Source organism: Larus michahellis, chromosome 4 (genome assembly GCF_964199755.1).
Source record: "Larus michahellis chromosome 4, bLarMic1.1, whole genome shotgun sequence".
In the NCBI taxonomy this organism is placed as follows: Eukaryota; Metazoa; Chordata; class Aves; order Charadriiformes; family Laridae; genus Larus; species Larus michahellis.
Window position 1 is genome coordinate 86426840 of NC_133899.1, and position 21222 is coordinate 86448061.

Here is a 21222-nt window from a genome sequence, read left to right on the forward strand (position 1 = left end):
TCAATGAAAGGCAGGTCCCCTTTACTCATACCCTAGAGGACAGAACATGAGATTAGGTAGAAAAGTGGTTTTACACCTTCCTTCTCGGGCAGATTCAAACAAACCCACTCTGACCAGTGGCAACTTATACCATGCCATTTGCACGCATTTCTGAGAGGAGAGCTCCAACTGGTTTGGCTGGATCAACTTCATATACAGTCCTATAAGCCCTTACACATACACACACAGAGCTTCAGAAGAAGTAAAGAAGAAGTAAAGAAGAGCTTGGAAGAAGTGAAAACTACCTGATGAGGTTCAGGATCAGAATCAGCCTTGGACCATTTGGGGCACTGTGCAGATTAAAAATTAAATAAATTACAGGTCCAAAGTTAGTGGCTTAGGTTCTGCCATTCTGGAGGAAAAACATTAATTAAAACGAAGGAATCGGTATGTTTTCAGACAGTAGATGAGGAATACTGTGGCTCAGCATGGTACCCCAGTTTGGGATGGAGGTACCCGGTTGGGATGGGGGTGCGTGCATGTGGAGCTGGATGTTGCAGTTCTCTCACACCGGAGGAGGAGAAACTGCAGACGTCTTCTGCAGTGATGCCTATGATGGATGTCCTTTGTCAGTGGCCCTGCATTCTCATTTGCTCCAAACCAGATCCAGCCCAACGTTTTACTTCAAAGAGTCAGCAGTTCACAGACAAGAAATTAACACAGGGGAGTGATAAAGCAGAGGTAGTTGGCACAGACTATGCTGGATACATTGTGCCTTTTCTGTTCTTTTGATAAAAGCAAAAACAAACCCAAAACACAACAGTAGGAAGAAAACCTTCTCTGGAGAAAAAGTAAAATTCTGGGTTTGCCTAGAGATATAACCAACTTTCATTAGTGGAAGTTAATTACTCTGGGCTTTCTACCCAGCTAGTTCATTATGACCACATCCAACAGAAAGCATGGGAGAAGTTATCTATTCTACCTCTCCATGTTCGGCTGCCTTGTCCCCATCTCCAAGCCTGACTCTGAACTCCGACGGGAAGCCCAAATATTTAAGCCCAGATCCAGGCATTCGGCACTTATCGTTTTGTAGGGACTTCAGGCTTCTCCAGATCTGGTCTTTAGGGGACAGCCCTGTAAATCTTACCCAAAGATTTTGTTTTGGGGCCCCAGCAGCAGAATTTATTTGAGATGTACACTGATGGTTGCTCCGTAGCTGCCTTCCACTGGGGGGGCTCGGTGGCTTCTTAAGATCCTAAGTTCATAGGATCTGGGGCATAGTCTTTGCTCCTGTGTCAGTACCAAAGCACACATAACAGCTGAGGGTGAATGGTGTCTTCGTCCAAACAGTCCCATCCGCTTCAGCATTTCATCATGACACATAAGGTCTCCAGGGACACCTTATAGCAGCCTTCCAGGACCTGAAGGAGGCCTACAGGAGAGATGGGGAGGGACTCTTTATGAGGGACTGTAGTGATAGGACAAGGAGTAACGGTTTTAAACTGAAAGAGGGGACACTTAGATTGGATATTAGGAAGAAATTCTTTACTGTGAGGGTGGTGAAGACACTGGAACAGGTTGCCAGTTGTGGCTGCCCCATCCCTGGAGGTGTTCAAGGCCAGGCTGGGTGGGGCTTTGAGCAACCTGGTCTGGTGGGAGGTGTCCCTGCTTAGGGCAGGGGGGTTGGAACTAGATGATCTTCAAGGTCCCTTCCAACCCAAAACATTCTATGATTCTATGATTTCACTTGTGCAAAACCCATCTATTTGCTTGGCCTGCTTACCCCCCGAGCAATTTCACTGAAGTCCGTTAAGCTGAGTTCACTAATGAGACAGAAGAGCCTGCTATTGCCAATCAAACACATAGACAAACTGGTGTGATGGAACAGTGTAGCTGAGATTTGGGGCCCCTTTGGTGGTGACCTGAGGAGCCTGTGCAGTTTAGGGAGTCTGCCTGGAGGTTAGGCGTCCTATACAAGTGTATTCAACCGGGTAATAACACTGATTATCTCCTTTCTTAGAGCTTGAGCTAAAACTTCCAGGAAGCAGCACAAAGATAATAAATGAATAAGATAAGTCAAAATGTAATCTCTCTAATTAATACCTGTTAAGAAGAGCAGGTTGTCAGGGGAAGGGTTGCAGCAAGATTGAATTCAGCTGGCAGGACCCAGTCTGTCTGATTGGAAACTGCCAAGGCAGTCACCTGCCAGAGCACCGCGGTGTTATAAAACAGAAGGAAAAGAGCAGCTTGGAGCTTTGATAGGGGGGGATTTTTATGCTTGTTTCAGATTTTTTTTGTGTTACAAACGTGCAATAGAAAATGAAGTGAGGAGAAAACTCATTCTCCTGAATACATCTGGATTATCAGATACTCCTGGGAAGGATGAACTAGAATGAGAAACACTGAATTTAGGAAACTTTGCTACTGGAAGTTGGTAAAATTTTATTTTCTACCTTTAAGCAAAGTATTTGCATTAATGAAATTGCTCTGTAGTCTTTATATATATATATCAGATTATGATGCTTATTTCTTCTCGATCTGGAGAACATACTATAATCCTTAGTTCCAGTTTCTTAGATGACTTAAGAGGCCTTAAGAACTGTGAATTGAATAGGATCCCAGTGGTTTCTATCAGAGAAGTTTTTAAGTTCTGATGGTTCTGGTAAGTGGCTCAAATTGGGAAATTTAGTTGGTGCTTCCTGGGACTATTTTGGTTTGTGTTTTGTTTTTGTGTGTTGTTTTTTTTTTTTTAATGGAAATCAATGTTGTCTGCTTCATGGCATTAATTCAGTAGCTAAAATTAACAATTTAAAATAGGTAGAGTTATCAATTAAAATGCAAGAACAAATAGAAGAATAGCAAGGCGAAAATTGGAGGATGATGGAAGAGAATTGCTTTTGCATCTGGTTGTAGTCTGGGGCTGTGCATGGACACTAAGTCACTGGTTACTCTGGGGAGGTTATAGTACATAGTGCTGTCACCTGTGGGGGAGATGGAGAACTGAGGGTTTTTGCAGTCTAGTTGTTAACATTTTGCGAACTACAGCCTAGAAGGACAAGTCATTTAGTGTGCCATATAGATTGAATTTGCTGGTGAGTGCATGTGAAAGGCTGCCAAAGGAAGCTGGGGGAAGAAGAGAAGAATTAGGGCAATTTTCTCACCGCTTAGTAATAGTAGGAGACCCAAGGAAACTTTTCCCATCCCCAGCTGCCCCCCTTATCTTTCCCCACCCTGGCCTACCACAGCTTATGCTGGACTTCTTCTGGTTGCTATTGTAGCTACTGTGGTAAAATACTGCCACAGTATTTCTTCTGTTTGTCTGGCGAACAGGACACAGGCGGACCTCCAGCTGCATGTTGCACCCTGGCAGTAGCGCCAGTGTGGAAGTCAGAAAGTCTCCTGTTTTGCTAAGGAACGCAGGACCCTGCTGTGAGTGGCTTTCTCAGCTCTGCGACACTGAATTTCCAAGGGAATCCTCAGGTAGAAGCTTTAAACCAAGGTTTCCTAGTGAACACTGTAAATTGCAAATGTATCTATGAAGAATTGTGTTGCTCTCTACTTAAAGAACAAACAACTGGCAAAGTATTTGGGGGGAGGAGATAGGTGAGAAGCTTTTATAAAGACCAAAAAGAAAATCAGTTTCGCTTACTTTTAAATGCTAATCTTGTACTTGAGCCTGCTATATTTCAACCTCATAGATGTGGGTAATGCATCTCTTGTCTTGGGCTCGATTCCTGAACCTGTCCAATAACGAAACACCCTCTGCTCAGGGGACTGGGGATGCAGCTGGAAGAGGGGCACCAGGAGAAGTTCATGGTCAGGTTTGCAGTAAGCTGATGCCCTCTGCTGGCTATGAGGAACTTTTAAAATGTAAAAACCCTCTCTCAGAGCAGGACAACGAGTTTCCAACAAAACCCCTACAAAGAGTGAACGGGCAGTCTAATCGCAACCGTTCAAATCTCCCTACAATATTTTTTAACATGTGCTTGGAGGAGATATGTTCATTTGAAATCTAATAATGGTGAATGAATATGGGAGTAGTTCCATTTATGGCTTCCACGTTGGTAAATATTAGATGCAACTTGTAATTAACAACCTTTAAATAAAAATATAATCATTTTAATAAACTGTTCCTCTACTATTAGTAGGATTTAAAAGCATGTATAACTTAAAAATGGAGAGGACTGTTTAGCCTGCTTAAATAAAGTTGTCATTCATATGATATCAACTGGTTAGAAATCAGTATAAAGGTGAGTAAAACGTTAAAAATGTTTGCTGAAGAATTATTGGGAAAAATTATCTGGATCATGAGGGACAAGCTACTGCACATCTGTACATCCTACACTGAGAAATCAGTTTAAAAATGCTGAAACTCTGCATTTATTGAGACACAAATGTGACCAAAACCGTGAAATGTTAATTATAGAGGAAAACAAACTGAAACTGGAAATTGTATGTTTATGCTTTGTCATGAGACTGGGAGAACTCGAAGGCTTTCATGCTGATTCCAGCAAGTTGTAGCTGTTTGTCACATAGTGAGTGACGGGTGTCCACCTGACCAGTTAACCTCTGTGCAGCTGTGTCACTGCGGGAGCTCAGGGCGAGCTCTTGTGCGCTTGTCTATCGGCCCATTCTGGCTCATACGGGTAGCACCTGTACAAAAAGGCTAAATAGAACATTAAACCTGGTCTTAAATCAGGGGGAAAAAAAAAGTTAGTTACCTTAACTCAGTTTTCTGTTTTTCCTTTAGAGGCTTTAATTCTGACTTCTAGGTTTACAAAATCACTCTTTTTGTGTAGGTTTGTCCACTTTCTGCTGTCTCTGATGTCTTGAATGGTCAGGCAAGAGGTTAAAAAGTTTAGAGTCTCCTCATGCTAGTTTCTAAGAGTTATGAACTTAATGATCAAAAGAAAAACGGTTTTCTGCACAATATGCTATTAATTTCAGAGAGTTAGAAGCGGTTTAGCTAAAAGTAAAATTACAAAATAGAAAGTTGGTTCTTTTTTACCTCAAACCGGGACACCAGGGCATGCTTTATCAGTTTGAAACTTTCACCTCGACCCCAAGTTCTCTGGTAACCCTCAGAAGGTCTTCACAGGAGAGCTCTCACTGACTTTAGAAGATGTTAAACTTGACCATGTTCTAAACTTGATGTGAATTTTGCTGTGTGTGAGAAAGAAACCAAAACAATACGTAACACTGTACTTAACAGATCACAGATCGAACCTCAAATCGATCTATGGGATGTGTGTTATTCATAAACCAGGTTCTTTTATTGTCCTTGATTTTTGTCTTTTGAATCGGCCAGTGTAGAGGACAACATTCAGCATCTCCAGGACTTAATGCAGCAAATGGAACGACCTACTGGTGGTGCCTGGCTGGATGAGTGGTTTGATTCCCTGACGGGGTGAGTGGAACACCTGATTCAAAGCACTACTGTAGAGAGATGTTTGTTCCTCTGCATTGCATGCCTCTGTAAATGACCCTGCCCTACATTCCACAAGCCCAAATGGACATCTCCAGCTTTGCCAGCCCCAGTGGCAGTGGTCTCAGCTCTCTTGAGGGGTGGAATGTGAGAAAATAATGGAGGATTGTAAACATGCTCAAGTGACTTGCAGCTGAGGTGTTGAAAAAAATGCATATATCATACTAATTTTTGGCCTTGTGTGCTGGACAAGTAGAACATCTGTGTTTAGGTAACATAGACCTGCGATAGACTTAGAGGTGCCCTGTTGAACGTGCTTGAGATTCCTGCCCTGGGAAAGATCCAAGCACAGTGGTAAACTACACCTGCGTGAATCCTCGATAAACATGTGGAAACAGCAGGTTCACTGATCCTCTAGAATGGACAGAATTCCGTGGCGCCTGTGTCCCCACTTGTGTGCCTCTGCCCGGGTGCTGCTTTGGAGATCCCCTGGTTGGCAAGGTAAGAAAAAGAAACTTATTCTTTGCGTTTCATCCATGTTTTTGTGGTTCTTCCTGCATCCTGTCTGCGCAGGCTCACACAGCAATTAATATCAAAAGGTGAGTTTTAACATGGTAATGGGGGTATATCTGCAGCTGGCTTCTCTTTAACGCATGCAGAGTTTAAAGCGGTTATTATACCTGGTTTAGGAACTTTGGCTTTTATGGAAAATAGCTATTTCCTTTGGCTATATTAAAAGAACAGACCGTTTAACAGGCGTAGTTGTAGAGTAATTCTGAAAGATGGGGAACTGCATGTGCTCTTGGGAACAATATGCAATCGCTTTTAGATGATGATAAAATAGCTTGTATTATGCTGATAGCATAAGCTTGTGTGGTGTTTATAAAAACACACAGAAAAAAAATCAGACAAATTCATAGCTGTAAGCATTTTAAACCTAGTAAGATGGTAAAGTTTGACTTGCAACAATGTCTTTTAACAGAAAAATAGGTGAGGGAGACATGGAAGTGTATAAAAGCATACTATTGAACTTAATAATGCACTACAACCTAGGCATGTTAAGGAAATGCAGCTAAATGGAAATGCCCTAAATATGTAAGCAGGACATGTGAACAACCAACAAAGTCCCATTTTACTGAAAACCCCCCTAAGTCTCCTGTAGCTTCTATAGCAATCAGCAGTACCTGGTACTTGGTGCGGGTTTTTAGTCACACAGCAGCCCTATGCATTTTGTTAGGCAACAACTTGAGTGATTGATTTGGGAAAGTACTCAGGACTAGTGAATCTGTAAAATGAGAGACTGAATACACCAACTTTTCTGAGACTTAATGGAGAAATACAGTTCTAATAATGGGATGCTCTAAGCAATTTAAGCTACTGGTAGACTTCCCTTTCCCTTCAGTGAAATCATAGAACCATAGGGTTGGAGGGGACCTCTGGAGATCATCTAGTCCAACCCCCCTGCCGGAGCAGGGTCGCCCGGAGCAGGGTCGCCCGGAGCAGGGTCGCCCGGAGCAGGGTCGCCCGGAGCAGGTTGCACAAGAACACGTCCAGGTGGGTTTTGAATGTCTCCAGAGTTGGAGGCTCCACCATGTCTCCATGGTGGAGTTACAGCATGAAATGCTGTAACAGTTACTGAATCCAAAGTCTAACTGTGGACTTAAGTGGTAAACTATATTCACCAAACAGTTGGAAGCCTGTTAAGTTTATTGACAATGGGTACTGCTGACTCTGGTGTAACTTAAAATAAAAAATACATAAAAATTACAAGATTGGACCAGCTTTTCCCCCTGTCGCTTTCATGGAGGTATCATCTATTTATTTTTTTCATGTAATTCAAAAGGTTGGTTAAGAGATGAAACAGTTACAAACATGGATCAAGCACACAAGATTTGCTGTGTCAGGACAAGCACGCTCTATAGTCAACAAAGTAAAACATATTAAAAGCCACTTGCAGGTAGGGGAGCCATGGGTATTATTTAGTTGTGGTGTTGTTATCTGGAAAAGTGTAAAGAGTGTGCTGCTTTCCCTAAATAAACTCACATGATGGTTCTTGTCATAAACGTGGCTGGAATGAAAGGCCAATGAGAGAGACCTCCATTGGCAGAACAGCCGATGCTCTGACCAAAAAGAGAAAGCCTGTTTATTTTCATAGCAGATATAATAAGGATGTCGTTGATGCTTATACTTCACTAGGACCAGCAGATGTCAGTACAACTCAAAGTGTAACTTTGGATTTTAGCGATGCACGCTTGATGACGCTTACCAGAAAAGAAAACACTCTAAACAAATAGCAAGATTACAAAAATGTATCATAGAATCAAAGAATAGTTGGGACCCTTACAGGTCAGCTAGTGCAACCTCCCCTGCAATGAGCAGGGAGATCTGGTTGCTCAGAGCCCCGTACAACCTGACCTTGAATGTTTCCAAGGATGGGGCATCTACCACCTCTCTGGGCAACCTGTGCCAGTATTTCACCACCCTCATTGTGAAAAATTTCCTCCTTATATCTAGTGTAAATCTACCCTCTTTTAGCTTAAAACCTTTGCCCTGTGTCCTACTGCTACAGGCCCTGGTAAAACTTTATCCCCATCTTTCTTATAAGCCCCTTCTAAGTACTGAAAAGCTGCAATAAGGTCTCCCTGGAGCCTTCTCTTCTCCAAGCTGAACAACCCCAACTCTCCCAGCCTGTCCTCATAGCAGAGGTGTTCCACCCCTCTGATCATTTTTGTGGCCCTCCTCTGGACCTGCTCCAACAGGTCCATGTCTTTCCTGTGTTGCGGGCTCCAGAGCTGGATGCAGTACTCCGGGTGGGAGTAGAGTAGAGTAGAGGGGCAGAATTCTTTCCCTTGACCTGCTGGCCACACTTCTTCTGATGCAGCCCAGGATACAGTTGGCCTTCTGGGCTGCAAATACATGCTGCTGGCTCATGTCCAGCTTTTCATCCACCAGTACCCCCAAGCCCCTCTCAGCAGGGCTGCTCTCCATCCCTTCATCCCCCAGCCTGTATTGATACTGGGGGTTGCCCTGACCCAGGTACAGGAGCGTGCACTTGGCCTTATTGAACCCCCTGAGGTTCACATGGGTCCACCTACTTTACCAAGTGGGTCTTCAGCAATCAACAGTTAACAGTATTCTTTAATAAATGTGACCCAATAGACATGTAGATCTTCCAAGTCTATCACAGAAATAAGAAATTTATCCAAAACGCAACAAAAATACCAAGGGTTAACATTTAATGTTACCAAGATTTCAATTATAAAAGCTCTTCCATAAATCCTGTTATATTGTAAAATTTTAATGTTGTGAGGATAGGATAATGCATCGACCAAACATAATTTCAATTCAACTGTGGTTTTTTTTGTAGCACTGTAGATATTTTTAGTTTGGGAACAGACATTCATTTCAGCTGCATGTAAACCTTTACCTTAAGAACAAATAAATAGTAAAAAAGGGGAAAGGGCTGTTGAAGTACCAGTCCAATCCAATTACAGACTGATAACAAATACAGCAGAACTATTTCAATTGTGTTATACAGAAACCAACAAAACAGTACCGTATTTAAGTACTTTAACATATTTTTTCAATGCCTTGACAGTTTAATAACACTTTAACAGTGAGGCCTGAATTCATAAGAATAACATGATCTGAAATTCCAATAACTTGGATGGGATCTCAACTCCTAAATGCCTCTGAATCCATTTAAGTGAACAGGATTGAATTTATCAGATGTAGCTGGGATAATCTACAGAAGATACAGCATTGACTAGTAACACTGGAGAGAGCATTATTAATACTGCATGTAAATTCACTGAGAACTTTTAGAGCGTTTCACATAAAACAAATTCAAAACCATGAGATCCTGAAAGAGAGAAGGAAAAATGAGGGATACATGGAGATGGTACACTCTACAAAACAGTATATGAAACAATGGTGAATGGCTCAGGGTTTGTCACATGAAAATGTAGTACCTTATACTTAAATACAGTGTAAGACTGTTCAATGAGAACTTTCTTAGATGACTAACAATACAAGGCAGACTGAAGTATGAAAAAACAGTAGTATGATTATTTCCATGAATGTAAAAGTGACCACGTGAATCATGTGGATCTCGATAAATTCAATGGTTTTTATTAAACCACTGAATGATGAACGTGCTGAGTTTAATCAAAGCATGGAATACCTACTTAGGATAAACAATGTGCATATACACTAACCAACATGTTTATTTTTAATTACTTCTCCTCCCTCTATCTCAATTTGCTCATATAGCCACTTGCGGTCACAGCGACATTCTGCTCCACACTTGTTGGAGCCACACTTGGGACAAGCATAGAAACATCCCAGGCAATCTTCATCAAGACAATCACAGAGGTCCATCCCGCTGTAAAGCAGCAGTCCCTGGCTATCGTAGACTTTACTCTTGGCTGGTATAACTTGCCTGTATAATGAAAAACAACAGTTACTTCCGTATTAAAAATCCACCTGTTTTGATGCCAAGCTGACAATGGTTGTGGACAGAAGTTTGCTTTCTTCAGGTGTTCATTTTAAGACACTGTTAATTTTAAAGATGTATATATCTTACTGTATTTGACAACATTTCTCAGTCCTAGTTGTATCTCCACTACAGTGCTTTTGAAATAATTTCAAGAATGGGAATGTTTTATTTCTTCAATAGCATGGTTATTCAGGCACTTATGAATATTCTTTGTTATAGGATGTAAAGTTCAGATTACCTTTCAGATAATGTGAAACGCTCCCTTAATTTACTCTTCTTTTCTAATGTCTAGCTGTAATTCAAAGGCGGTCATATAGAATCATTTAGGGTGTGCACATCCCAATTTAAAATTTTTTTATGCTTTTATCATTACTCATCTCTGTTAACAGTTCTGTTAAACTGCAGAATCACAGAAAAACTCTGTTTGGAAGGGACCCTTGGAAGTCACCTTGCCTGACCTTCTGTTCAAAGCCAGGTCAACTGAAATTAGGTTGCTTAGGGCTGCATCTAGTTGAGTTCTGAATAGCTCTGCTGTCAGAGATGCCACGTCACTTTTGATCCAGCGTTTTACTACATACATCATAGAAAAAGTTTTCCTAACATCTCAACAAAATTTCCCTGGTTGCAACCTGTGCCCAAACTGAGTAGAAGAAACAAATGGAGGGGGAAAAGGATGTGTAGTTTGTGAGCAGCACACTAGTGTCTGTTTCTGTCTTGTAAGGTTAAACTTAGGTGGAGAGCAGGGGAAAGGCATTAATGTGATCTTTCTCGCATGTTTTAACAAATATTGTATGACTAGTTAAAGCTGGGATTTCTATCACTCTCCTATTAGGACAAGACTGAATTGGTACAAACTTTTAGTGGAAAATGACAGGCAAAATCCTACTGCATATACCTTTCCTCTGCAGAAAGAGTGACTTTACGATCAGTCACATTAGAAGGCTGTAATTTGTTATCCAGTATTGTCCAACTTGGACACTAACTTCCTGTTTTAAAAGGAAGGCAAGGTCCTAACTTGCACACTTTTGTTTAAAAAGTGGAAATACTGAGTTTATGGAAAGATGACAACTCCAATATTTTAAGTGTAGTCTACTTGATCTTAATATATTCAAATTTAGCCTAATATTGTAACTTTAGTTTATGCATAAATTAATACCTTCATCTATGATCTGTGTAGCATTATCATGCCTTACCAAATACTTGTTTGTATTCTAATTGCCTGAAATATGGATTATATGCTAACACTTTATCTTCTGTTTTATCTCAGTAATGAGAGTACCAAAAAAGCAATCCACAAACACACAAACATCCATATAAAAAGTGCTAGTGTTACAAGGACACTGACCAGGAAAGACACTTTATTTTGAAGTGAAAGTTAAAGATAATGTAAATACAGGGAACGCCTCACCTGTCTGAATTAAATGATGCATTTTTTGTTTGCAGCCTTCTTTTTTCCCTCTTACTGGTCTCAGGAGTGAATTCAGTCTGTCGTCCTGGATTAGCAAACTGTAGAGACTTTAAAGCCTTAGCTGTACGCCCCTGAACAAAGACAGGAAAATCACATTTAATTACAAATACAAACCTAAATTCATAGAAAATGTCCAGTCAAACCAGGATATTGTAATAACTTAGGTAAACTGTTGACCTCAACTCTAAGCACTGGATTTCTCAGGAGCAACAACTCAAGTCTTAAAACTTTTATACTGGAGAATTGTACCAGTCTCAAAACCAAACTATACAAGCTTTACAGTAGTAGTTTTAATCAATGCTTTCCAGTTCTGTCCCCTACCAGTCTCCTAATCATACTGACATGTAATTGAAAAGTACAGTGGAGCAAAAGTCCCTGGGCTGAAAGGGACAACAGTGTCTAGAATGCAATTCTGCTTTGCTACATCTTGAACAATGCATCCAACATGGTACAAGCTGTATTCCAAACTCAGTGCTTACAGCATTACCCTCCCACACCAGTTTATTACTGTCTGAACAAGCACCATGGCCTTCACAGCTCAGACAGCCACAACAAGAGTACACTTAGTTCACCTCAATGCAGATTCACTTGGTAATGAACTGATACAGAAAGTGGATTTTTTTTTCTTTTTTTCCAAACAGAAGAGACTAAACCAGAAGTTTCTCAACATCCTTAGGACCAACCTTTGCTGTGTTCAGTTTTAAGCACACAAGCTTGTTTTTGGCAAGGCTTGAGTAATAGCTTAAAATACCAGCAGCAGTCTGGTATTTACATAAACTTTTGAGTTTTAAGTCACCCTAACAGACAGGGTAATTTGAATTTAAAAGGCCACAATATTAAATTAGGGAAGAGGATTTTTTTAAGGTCCTCCAAATAAAGGTTTAAATACAGTAAACTCCCACACATCTAAAAGACTACGCTCTTTCATATTTCTATCAAAAAACTTAATTTCTATATGTAGGACTTGCATGAAGCCCAGTTCCAATAGCTTGCAGAACTTGGCGGCGGGGGAGGGAAGAAGGAAAACCTGATCCATATACATACATCTGAATCAAGTTTTCTTCTTTGGCGATCTTCAGATTCAACATCCACACTTCCATTTATTATCTGCATACATTTGGGACAAAGCTTCCAACCAGGTACAAACTGTCTTCCAAATTTGGCACTTAGAAAAGTTGCATCATCTAAGTCAATTGGTCGTAAGTTTTTCTTTGATAGTTTTCTGTGTATATTAAAGGGATCACAACATGATTTTTGTAAGTCTTCAAATCTTTCAATGTAAATTTTTGCGTGGTGGAAGCAGATTGTATTGCTCTCTGAAAGGGTTATTCCAGTCCTAAGCTGAAGTAACAGTAGATCAGACGAAGACAGATCTTGCTTAGTCTTGAAGCCAGTATGACGTGTATAAAAGATCCTGTGGCATTCGTTGGTAGCTTGAAGCTGAACTCCAACTGAACAAGGATCCATTTTACTTTATCAGAACAACTTATTTCACTTAGTCTCAAATGAATTCTTTGAAGTCTTCAGTAGTTTCTATGAAGATGACCCTAGAGAAAGCATTAAAATCCATCAGATTTGTGCTGCAAACCTTTATCTACCAGCTAGACAGACTAGGTTTAAGTAATTTTAAAAACATGTAAAGAAATTATAGCCTTCTAGTCTAGATAAGACTAAAAATGCACTAAATTTAATTCTGGAATTACCATCTTAGTGAACCAGCTATACTCAGAACTAATCTTTTTTTCATTAGGTGCACAAAGTTTGTCTTTCAAACCAAGGTAACTGGAACTGTGTACAGTCTAAGCTCACTACAGCTGAGTTAACATTTTAACAACTTAGCTAATTTCAAAGAGGTCTATTATGGGCTACGCACCAAGCTTGCTTCAAGTGCAAACGTGTATTTTTCACTGATTCCTGCTGTGGAAGGTGGGGGTTATGTGTGTGGATGAGGATGCACACTAGGTCAACAGAATAGTAATGATCTGAATTTTCAAAATTTGCAGATGTATTAGAAATCAGAACTCTTGCAAGATGTTCTAATTAAAAAAATAACTTGTTTTCTATAAAACAGAAAGTAATTATTACAATGCTATCCTTGGCAGGCATCTGTTTTGACAGTGGACTATACTACCTGAAATACCCCTATGTTAAACAGAAGGAAAGTGCACATCAAGTCTTTCGCCACACTTTGTTCAAGTAACAGTATGCTGGTGATATAAGTTCTGTATCTCATCCAGAATTTGTGAGAATTCTTGGTAGAAGCTTCAGAGGAATTTCTTCCCTTGGGGGAAGACACAGCTTTTTGCCTTTGATTTCTCTTTGAAAACCAAGTACTTAAATGAAGGTTTGTATTGACACCTGTGAAATCATCAGTTAGTGTTTACCACACCAAACACAATAAACTAAAGCAGAAGACAGCGATGAAAAAGACAGGCTTGTGCAGAAATAAGCCTGCTGTAATAGCACCGATTCAGCAACAGGTTTCTAGCTCCTTGCTGCAGGAAGAAACAAAGGACGGAGGAAAATGCAGTTTTGACAGGAAAGGGAAGGGAAAGATCAGTCCTGAAATTGCCGATGTGACCCCCTGTCCGAACACGTTGCGCTGGATGCACAGCGCTGCACCACAGCCCCTCATCCAAACGGTGAGGGAGCCTAGGCCAGGGCCGCGAGTTGAGAATCGCGCGTCAGCCCAGCGGACAGCCCGGCTGCTCCTCTGCCTTTGCGGGGGACACGAACCCTGCGAGACGCAGCCGGCTGGGCGGAAAGCAGGGCGGGAGGCGAGCAGCGGGCCTGCCCGCGGCCCAGGCTGAGCTGGCCACCACCGGGAAGGGCCCTCCGCGGCCTAGGCGCGGCCCGTCGCCTCGCACCGCCCATCCCGCCGCGGGCAGGAGGCTGCCCCGGTACCTTGCTGCGGACTTTCTTCCGCCGGGACGCCGGCACCGAACTCCTGCGTTCGCCCAGCAGCAGCGGGAGCAGCCATTAACCGCCCCTCCCTCTGCCTGCCCTCCGCCTCACCATAGAGCAGCGGAACCGCCGAGCGCGTCAGAGCGGCACTTCCGGCTGGAGGCGGGGGAGAGTGGCGGGAGGGGCCGCTACGGAGCCAAACGGCGGGAGGATGAGGAGGGTCACGTGGCCAAGCACGGGCTCGCGCGCGGCCGTTGAGTGCGCGACGTGACGCGCCGCCGGGCGGGGTTCGCGCTGCGCACGCGCTGCCCCTCGCTGTGGGGCGGTGTGAGGCGGAGGCGGGGCCGGGGTCGGGGTCGGGGCCGTGAGGGGAGGAGAAGGAGAAGGAGAAGGAGAAGGAGAAGGAGAAGGAGAAGGAGAAGGAGAAGGAGAAGGAGAAGGAGAAGGAGAAGGAGAAGGGAGGGGAAGAGGGGGAGGTGCCGGCGTCCGCCGCCACCGAGGGAGAAAATCTGGGGGGGAAAATCCGGCGGGGACACAGGGGTTTGTGGGGCTGTTCAGCTCGTCAGGTGTAAATGTCCTACAGAAAAACAGCGGCGAAACGGAGGTCCGCGCCCCCAGGGCCCTCCATCCCTCCCCGGCGGCTGCAGTGGGGCGGTGGGGGCCGCAGAGGGCGCAGCATGGCGGCTGTCGTTGGGTGCTTAATGAGGGAGCCTAGCTAATTAAAATGGGGAAAGCTTTCAGTGTTACTAGATTAGGGCAATATCAGGGAGTAAGTAATTATTTTGTTTTTTCCTCCAGGATCATCGCGACACTACTCCCCCTTCTCACGCCCCGAAGTCAGTGCTACTGAAGCCGTTATTTATTTGAAATAAAACAGAAATCTTGAATATCTGTTGCTTTGTTTAGGCAGGAAAAACAAAATCCCCAACAATTTCTCCGTCATTAGAATGTCCATCAAAAGTCCTTTATGTGTGTTATGTAGTTGGGGTTTCTTGTTTGTCTGTTTTTTAATTGTATAATGTTTTCAGGATAATGGATCTTTTCAGGGAGGAGGTATGAAATTGTGACTATTATTTGTTTTCTCTAAAGCTAGGTAGTGACACCACACCCTGCTTGGGAGTTTTTGGGACAATAAATGATAAAAAACAACATAGATGTACTAATAAGTACCTTAAATTTATAATACTGATGCTTTGTTAGTGATAGCTAAAAGTAAGCCTTAAATTACCATTTAATGCCTATGCAAAGTAGTTGTTGGTTATCTCTTTCAAGTTTTAGTGCTTGGAAGAAAGAAGTGCTGGACGAGAATATTTTTCTTCTATTTCAGTCAGCTTGCTCTCTTTCCAGATTAGGTGTAACCCAGAATTTTTTAGAGGAAGTGACTGTTCTTTCCAAACCTCTTCAAAGGCAGGATAGCCTTTTGAAAACGTTGCCCTTCTCATAAATAAGATGTGACATGCAGACTTGTTAGGCGCTGGGCTGCTCTACCTGTGTTGCTCCTGTCCTGCACAATAACTGCATATTGCTGAGTTATGACACGATGAGGCAGAAAAGATCTTTGAGATCATCTGATGTATGTTTCTGCCCACTCAGAGCTATTGCCAATAGTACATCAGCGTATCACAGCCCAAATAACATCAGTAGCAAATTAAGGCCACCCAGTTAGTCACGCTAGAGGCTTAAGTCTCCCTCCCCAGTCATTTATAACTAAATAATTACTATCTGGCTTTCCAGCAGGTTTTCAGTGGGTGGTAATAGTGAGAAAGCTGAATTATAGTCAGAGCAAATACAAAAAGGCATGGCATGAATTTAAAAAAATAATTTTAATGAGCCATAGAAAGTAATATATAGTAACAGAATAGCGAGTAATACTGTCCCCGTTACTTGGGGCTTGACACAGCTGGTGGGTAGTATAACAGCTGACAGTTCTAAACAAATAAACAATTTTGGGACTGGGCTAGGGTAGTAATTAGTGTAATAGAAGCCAGTCTTGATTCACCATAGATACTTGGGTGTAGGTCTAGGTGATTAAAGTTGTGATTCAAACAGCTTTGGGGCCTCATTGGAATCATTCTTAAGCTGAAGCTATGTCAGAATCTTGGATTTGGCAAATACTAGCCAAGCCTTAAAGAAACTAAATTTGCCTTAGAGGGCAAAACAACTGGCTTAAAATATGTAGGCAACTTAAGCTAAAAAAGTTTTAAATACACAACTTTCTTGAGGCCTAGTAGTAGTTTTTTATGGCTCTGCTATGTTTTGCTTTTAGAAAAAAAAATCTGAGCATAATGAAATACTGAACGCTAGGCACAACTGTTAGAAACAGCATGTGAGATCCAAAGCAGCAAAGTGGGGGATTTTCTCTTGCAGTCTGTTATTCACAGTAGCCTTTGTCAGTACTGGTAAAGAGATCAGTGAAAGGATATTTCCAGGTAGAAATACAATTTTGAAATGGCTTGTATCCCTTTAAAATGCAAGACTGTAAATCAGGATGTCTTTTTATATAGCTTTTTGCACCAGTGTTGAAGAATTGGTGGAATAGTTGTCTGAAAATAATTAAAAGCCTGTGGAGGTGAGAAATAATTTTAGACTTGCTTCAGGAGATACCCAGGAATCTAAAGGAGAGGAATATAAAGCTTTAATTGTAATGTGACAGTAACAGCATGTAGGCTGTGCCATTTTCCATTTCTCCATCTGACCATTAAAAAAAGCCGTTACAAATTCCACATATATTACTTAAGTCATATATTGGCTCAGTGATGACAGAGAGACTGCGAAGTGCTATCGTTCAAGGAGGCTTCAATGAGGCTTCCTCTGCTGACTTGTACTGCTTAGGATGAAATGTGTGGAATTAATGAAGGTGAATAATTCATGAGAGGAGATATTTGACATACAGGTTGTGACATCGATTTGTGTTAAATAAATATAGGAGGAGCAGTGAGGTGTGTGTGTATTCACTTTTTCAGTGTTAGTGTCAATTTGTGAGGCGGATTGTATAGGACTAGATAAGAGATTTTGGGTTATTCAGTTGTTAACTTGTAACATGTCTGCCATCCATGGATTTAGACTGATTTTGGTTGATCACAATAGCTTTTATCTATGTAAACAGAATTGTTCCTTAATGAGGGAGAAGTTGGGGTTTAGAGTAAAAGGATTCTGGATATGGAAGATGGAAGGTAACAGGATGATGAGCTAGACTAGATGTGGTAAAAATATTCTCATATATTTTTGGTAATGCTGGGCTGGAATTTAAATTTGTTTCTCTGCCAGTGCAGGTTGACTGCATGTGCCGTTTTCATTCATGAGTGCATCTGAAAACTGTCAGAGCTTGTGCTGCAAAGGAATATGTATGTCAAGGTAATTTTTAATGAATTTCATGTTAAAGAGTAGTAGATGTCATACTCTCTAAATCCAGTTTTGGTCTACTTGCTAAGATTCAGTGATTAGTGTGTGCCTTAATTCACTTACATGTAAGATTGAATAAAGTAGTATTGACAGATATAATCACATAAAAATTCCTACGTCTTTCTGTCGCCCTGATTTTTCCAGAATTTGAAGCAGTAGCAGATTTGTTACTGACCTGCAAAACACAGGGATAGACTCAGAAGAAAGATGATATTAGTACCGTATTCAGTACAGTACAAATTCCAGGTAGCTCAGCTCAATTTCAAAGATAATCAAGCAGAAGTTTTTACAGGAGAGGACTACCTGAGAAAACACAGAAAGTAAATCTTTTGGTAGTTTCTCCTTTGGAAGCACTACCTTACTACCCGGGGTTTAAGTTTTTCATAACTTTACCTTGCACATGAACAGCATTGTTTTAAAAGCCTACAGCTCATCCATTTAACTACCTAATATCCAGGCAGACTGGCCTAGAAACCAGCAAAATGCTGGTATAGGTCAGAGATTTGATTTAATTGCTTCTGTAAGCTAAGCAAATTTGAGGATGCCGTTAAATTGTTTTTTTTTATTAAAGTGAAACAGATTAAGATACTACATTAGTACAGAACCTTTGTATCTCATGAAGTGTCTCTTTTAAACAAGTGTTAAATGAAAACAAAATTTGCTTATTATTATATATGGCATATTTGATAAGAAAAAAGCATCTAATTTAGTTTATCTATTTTTGTTACAACCAGAGATCCTGTTTATTTCTTTCTCAGTTTTTAGGCAAGCATCTAAATGTGTGTAGCTCCTAGCAAATGTGCGGGAACACTAAGTAGGTATAGATGTTGTCTGCTTTGAGTTTTTCTGTGAGTTTCTTATGAAGTATTGTCATGTGCTTTTTTAAAAACATAAAGTCAGAGACAAGAGTGATTGTTGCAGGAAAAGAGAAAGAAAAAAGCTGACGGCTTTGGGAGGGAGCATTTAGTCAGAAATAGAAAAAAGAAAACCTTTACTATTAAGGAATACCCCAGTAAATTCAGTGTGAAGGGGCAAAATCCTGTGTGAGGTGCAGTTCACATCCTTTGAAGGTGCATAAGGAGTAGGAAGACCCAAGGGGGCTGTATCAGTTGAAAGGATTACTGGGCTCTTGATAATAAAAAATAAAGATATGATGGGAGAAAGCAGGTGACAAATTTGGAGTAAATCCTAAATTGTGTTTGGAAGCTGCCACTCTTACACCTTGTAGATACGCTTATGCTGTTGGGATCCCCAGCTCAGGAGGCTTCTTTCTTTTGTGACTGAACTTTACACTCTGGGAGTAAGTATTAACCTGTCTAAATATTGCATGTGGAACAAAACCACTAGTTTATGGAAGGGCGAAAGAAGAGGACCTTTTAGAATTTATTATATTGCTGTTGAATTTATGTTGTCTAACTGAAGATTAATATTTAATGACACGAAATTTTAAATCTTAATGAAGATTTTTTTTTTCTTTTGTGTTCCCATTTGTTAAGTTGCCTTGTCTTTACCCTGTAAAAGAAACTACAGTTTCATTTGAATGACACCTAAATAAATACATTTTGTTACAAATAAGGGTAAATGCCCTTCATGCCTTTGCCCACACAAACTCAAATACGAGCATAAAGACTAAACCCTAAACAGAGTTGTAAATAAGTAGCCCACATTTTTCCCTTGTAAAAAATGTGATGTCAAGTGCTGCATTTTATCAGTCGTGAGCTAATGACGTGTCACGAACAGAACTGTTTCTTTCATACCAAATCTTAAAGTTGTCAAAAAGTCTGTATATCACCATAAAGAAATCTTAAACAGTATCTGAGGATACTTTGTAACATGATAATAACTTTTATTTTGTAAGATATGGATATAAAAGCATGCATACACTGTCTTAAATCACTTTCTGGCCTGGTTGTGGTTTGGTTTTATTTTAATTTGGCAATATTATAAAAATTATGAATTGTTTTCAAAATTTGCATTTAAATTTTGACCCACAGATGATGTAGATTTGGATTCATATCATGCTGCATTTTTTGATTAATATATTTCTATTCTGTCAGGCTGGAAAAAATCCTGAAATCCCCTCAACGCTTTGATTCTCACCATGTCACAATGAGAATCTTCTGGTTTCCTGGCATCTGGCTTTGGGATGTCTCTTTGGGAATCTTTTGCCCTTTCCAGGCTGATTTCTTGGTAGTCTTTATAAATTTATTGCCCAGAATGTTCTGTCTGCCTCCTCAGTGAGATCTTTCTTTTTTTTTTTTTTTTTTTTTGTGTTGAGCAGGATTTTGGCTGCTACTTCCAATCTGCTCCTCTTGTTTCAGCAACTTCACAGATGATGTAGCATCACCCTGTTGCTATACTGTGTTCTTTGCTTCGGGGCTGAAGAGAACGTGCTTAGAAACATGGATATCTGCTGTCCTTTGGAATTGGTGCAGCATCTCTCTGCCAGGTTTGTATCTCATTAGAAAGCCCCAGTAGATAGCATTTTGTTCTAACATTTGTGTCTCAAATGGTGCTGATTTTCAGAAGTTTTCCTTACCCATCTGTAAAGTTATTGAATTTATTTCTGATTCAAAAAGCAGAGACATTAGTTTTTGCTGTTATTAAAAGCAATCTCATTCAGCCACTTCCTAGCCTCTTAGAGAGCAACAAATATTTGCACAGACCTAAGACCAGTTAATGCTTACTCACTGGTAACAGGTCAGGGTGTTCAAGGAATTTAGGATTTGTCCTTTGCTAAGAAAAATGTCCTCTCCATGCTTGGTTTGGTGGAAAATGGGGTTTGTTAATCTGACAGTTGGCGAATCAAAGAGGGAAAAATACTGTTTTCACATTGGTGTATGCTCAAGCGTTTGTCTATTTATCTGTTACTTCTTCCCGATGCACTCTTACATCCAAGGAAGCAAACAGCACAGATAATGAATACGTGCCTGTGAATGGGCATTATGTCAGAATGTACGTGTGCATTTATGGGTCATACATCATTTTAGGAAGCCTTGCATGATTGTTTCCAATTAAACACTAGGCCTTGATTCATGGTTATTCTGCATTTCTTTTGTCTGCCACAGAGAGCAAGCTCTAAGGCTGTCTTAATTGAACACTAAAGTTGAGGAGAAGAAATGGACAGATCAGTTTTCAGGTCTAGGAGTATTGGTTGTATAGCTGCCATCAGCTATTGACGAGGACTGTAGTTTAAAGTCCTAGTTTTGGAAAGCCTATTCAGCGCAAATGGCTAGTGATTATTAGCCATATCCTGGAAACTCTTGTGCATGATCGTGTATATGTATAAGAAAATTTCCTGTGATATTTTTATTCAAGGAAAAGATTTACTCTGTTGACATGGTTATACTGACATAAAAGTATTTCTGATACTATGGGTAGTTGACACATAATATATTTTAAAAGGGTGTTTTCAAGGGCAAATCATGTCTATCTTAACACTCATCAGTTTGTTACCTTATTGAGAAGGCCCTAAACAATATCACTTAGAGAAGTTGAATGATGCGCTGAAATCCTGAAGCAGTTCAGTAGCAAAGCAAGAATAGC

The 21222-nt window shown here is 40.8% G+C and overlaps 1 protein-coding gene and 1 long non-coding RNA gene across 4 annotated transcripts in view; one reads left to right on the forward strand and one right to left on the reverse strand.

Annotated features, from left to right (window-relative positions):
• Positions 1-8623: 8623 nt before the first annotated feature.
• ARL14EP (ARF like GTPase 14 effector protein) lies at positions 8624-14551 on the reverse strand. Of its 2 annotated transcripts, none has more exons than XM_074586246.1 (4): positions 14275-14551; positions 12415-12917; positions 11311-11441; positions 8624-9845 (listed from the first exon to the last, which is right to left on the reverse strand). In XM_074586246.1, the coding sequence occupies exons 2-4, from the start codon at positions 12835-12837 to the stop codon at positions 9617-9619; spliced, it is 783 nt and encodes a 260-aa protein (XP_074442347.1). In that variant the 5' UTR covers positions 12838-12917; positions 14275-14551; the 3' UTR covers positions 8624-9616. The 2 variants fall into 2 exon arrangements, with proteins under 2 accessions (XP_074442347.1, XP_074442348.1); XM_074586247.1 differs by having other exon boundaries at positions 14107-14394.
• A 224-nt stretch (positions 14552-14775) lies between these two features.
• LOC141742846 (uncharacterized) overlaps positions 14776-21222 on the forward strand; it is a 69050-nt gene continuing 62603 nt past the window's right edge. For both annotated transcript variants that reach the window (XR_012586896.1, XR_012586895.1), the window contains exons 1-2: positions 14776-17628; positions 19958-20125. This is a non-coding gene — a long non-coding RNA (uncharacterized LOC141742846). The remainder of the gene's footprint in view (positions 17629-19957; positions 20126-21222) is intronic.

What these genes read in the sequence shown, in the direction of transcription:
- ARL14EP (XM_074586246.1), bottom strand. Translation starts at nt 12,837, where the DNA reads ATGGATCCTTGTTCAGTTGGAGTTCAGCTTCAAGCTACCAACGAATGC. An exon ending in GAAGAAAACTTGATTCAGAT is followed by an intron (nt 11,442 to 12,414) that starts GTATGTATATGG and finishes GTCTTTGTTCAG; the next exon opens with GGGCGTACAGCTAAGGCTTT. An exon ending in GCATCATTTAATTCAGACAG is followed by an intron (nt 9,846 to 11,310) that starts GTGAGGCGTTCC and finishes TTCATTATACAG; the next exon opens with GCAAGTTATACCAGCCAAGA.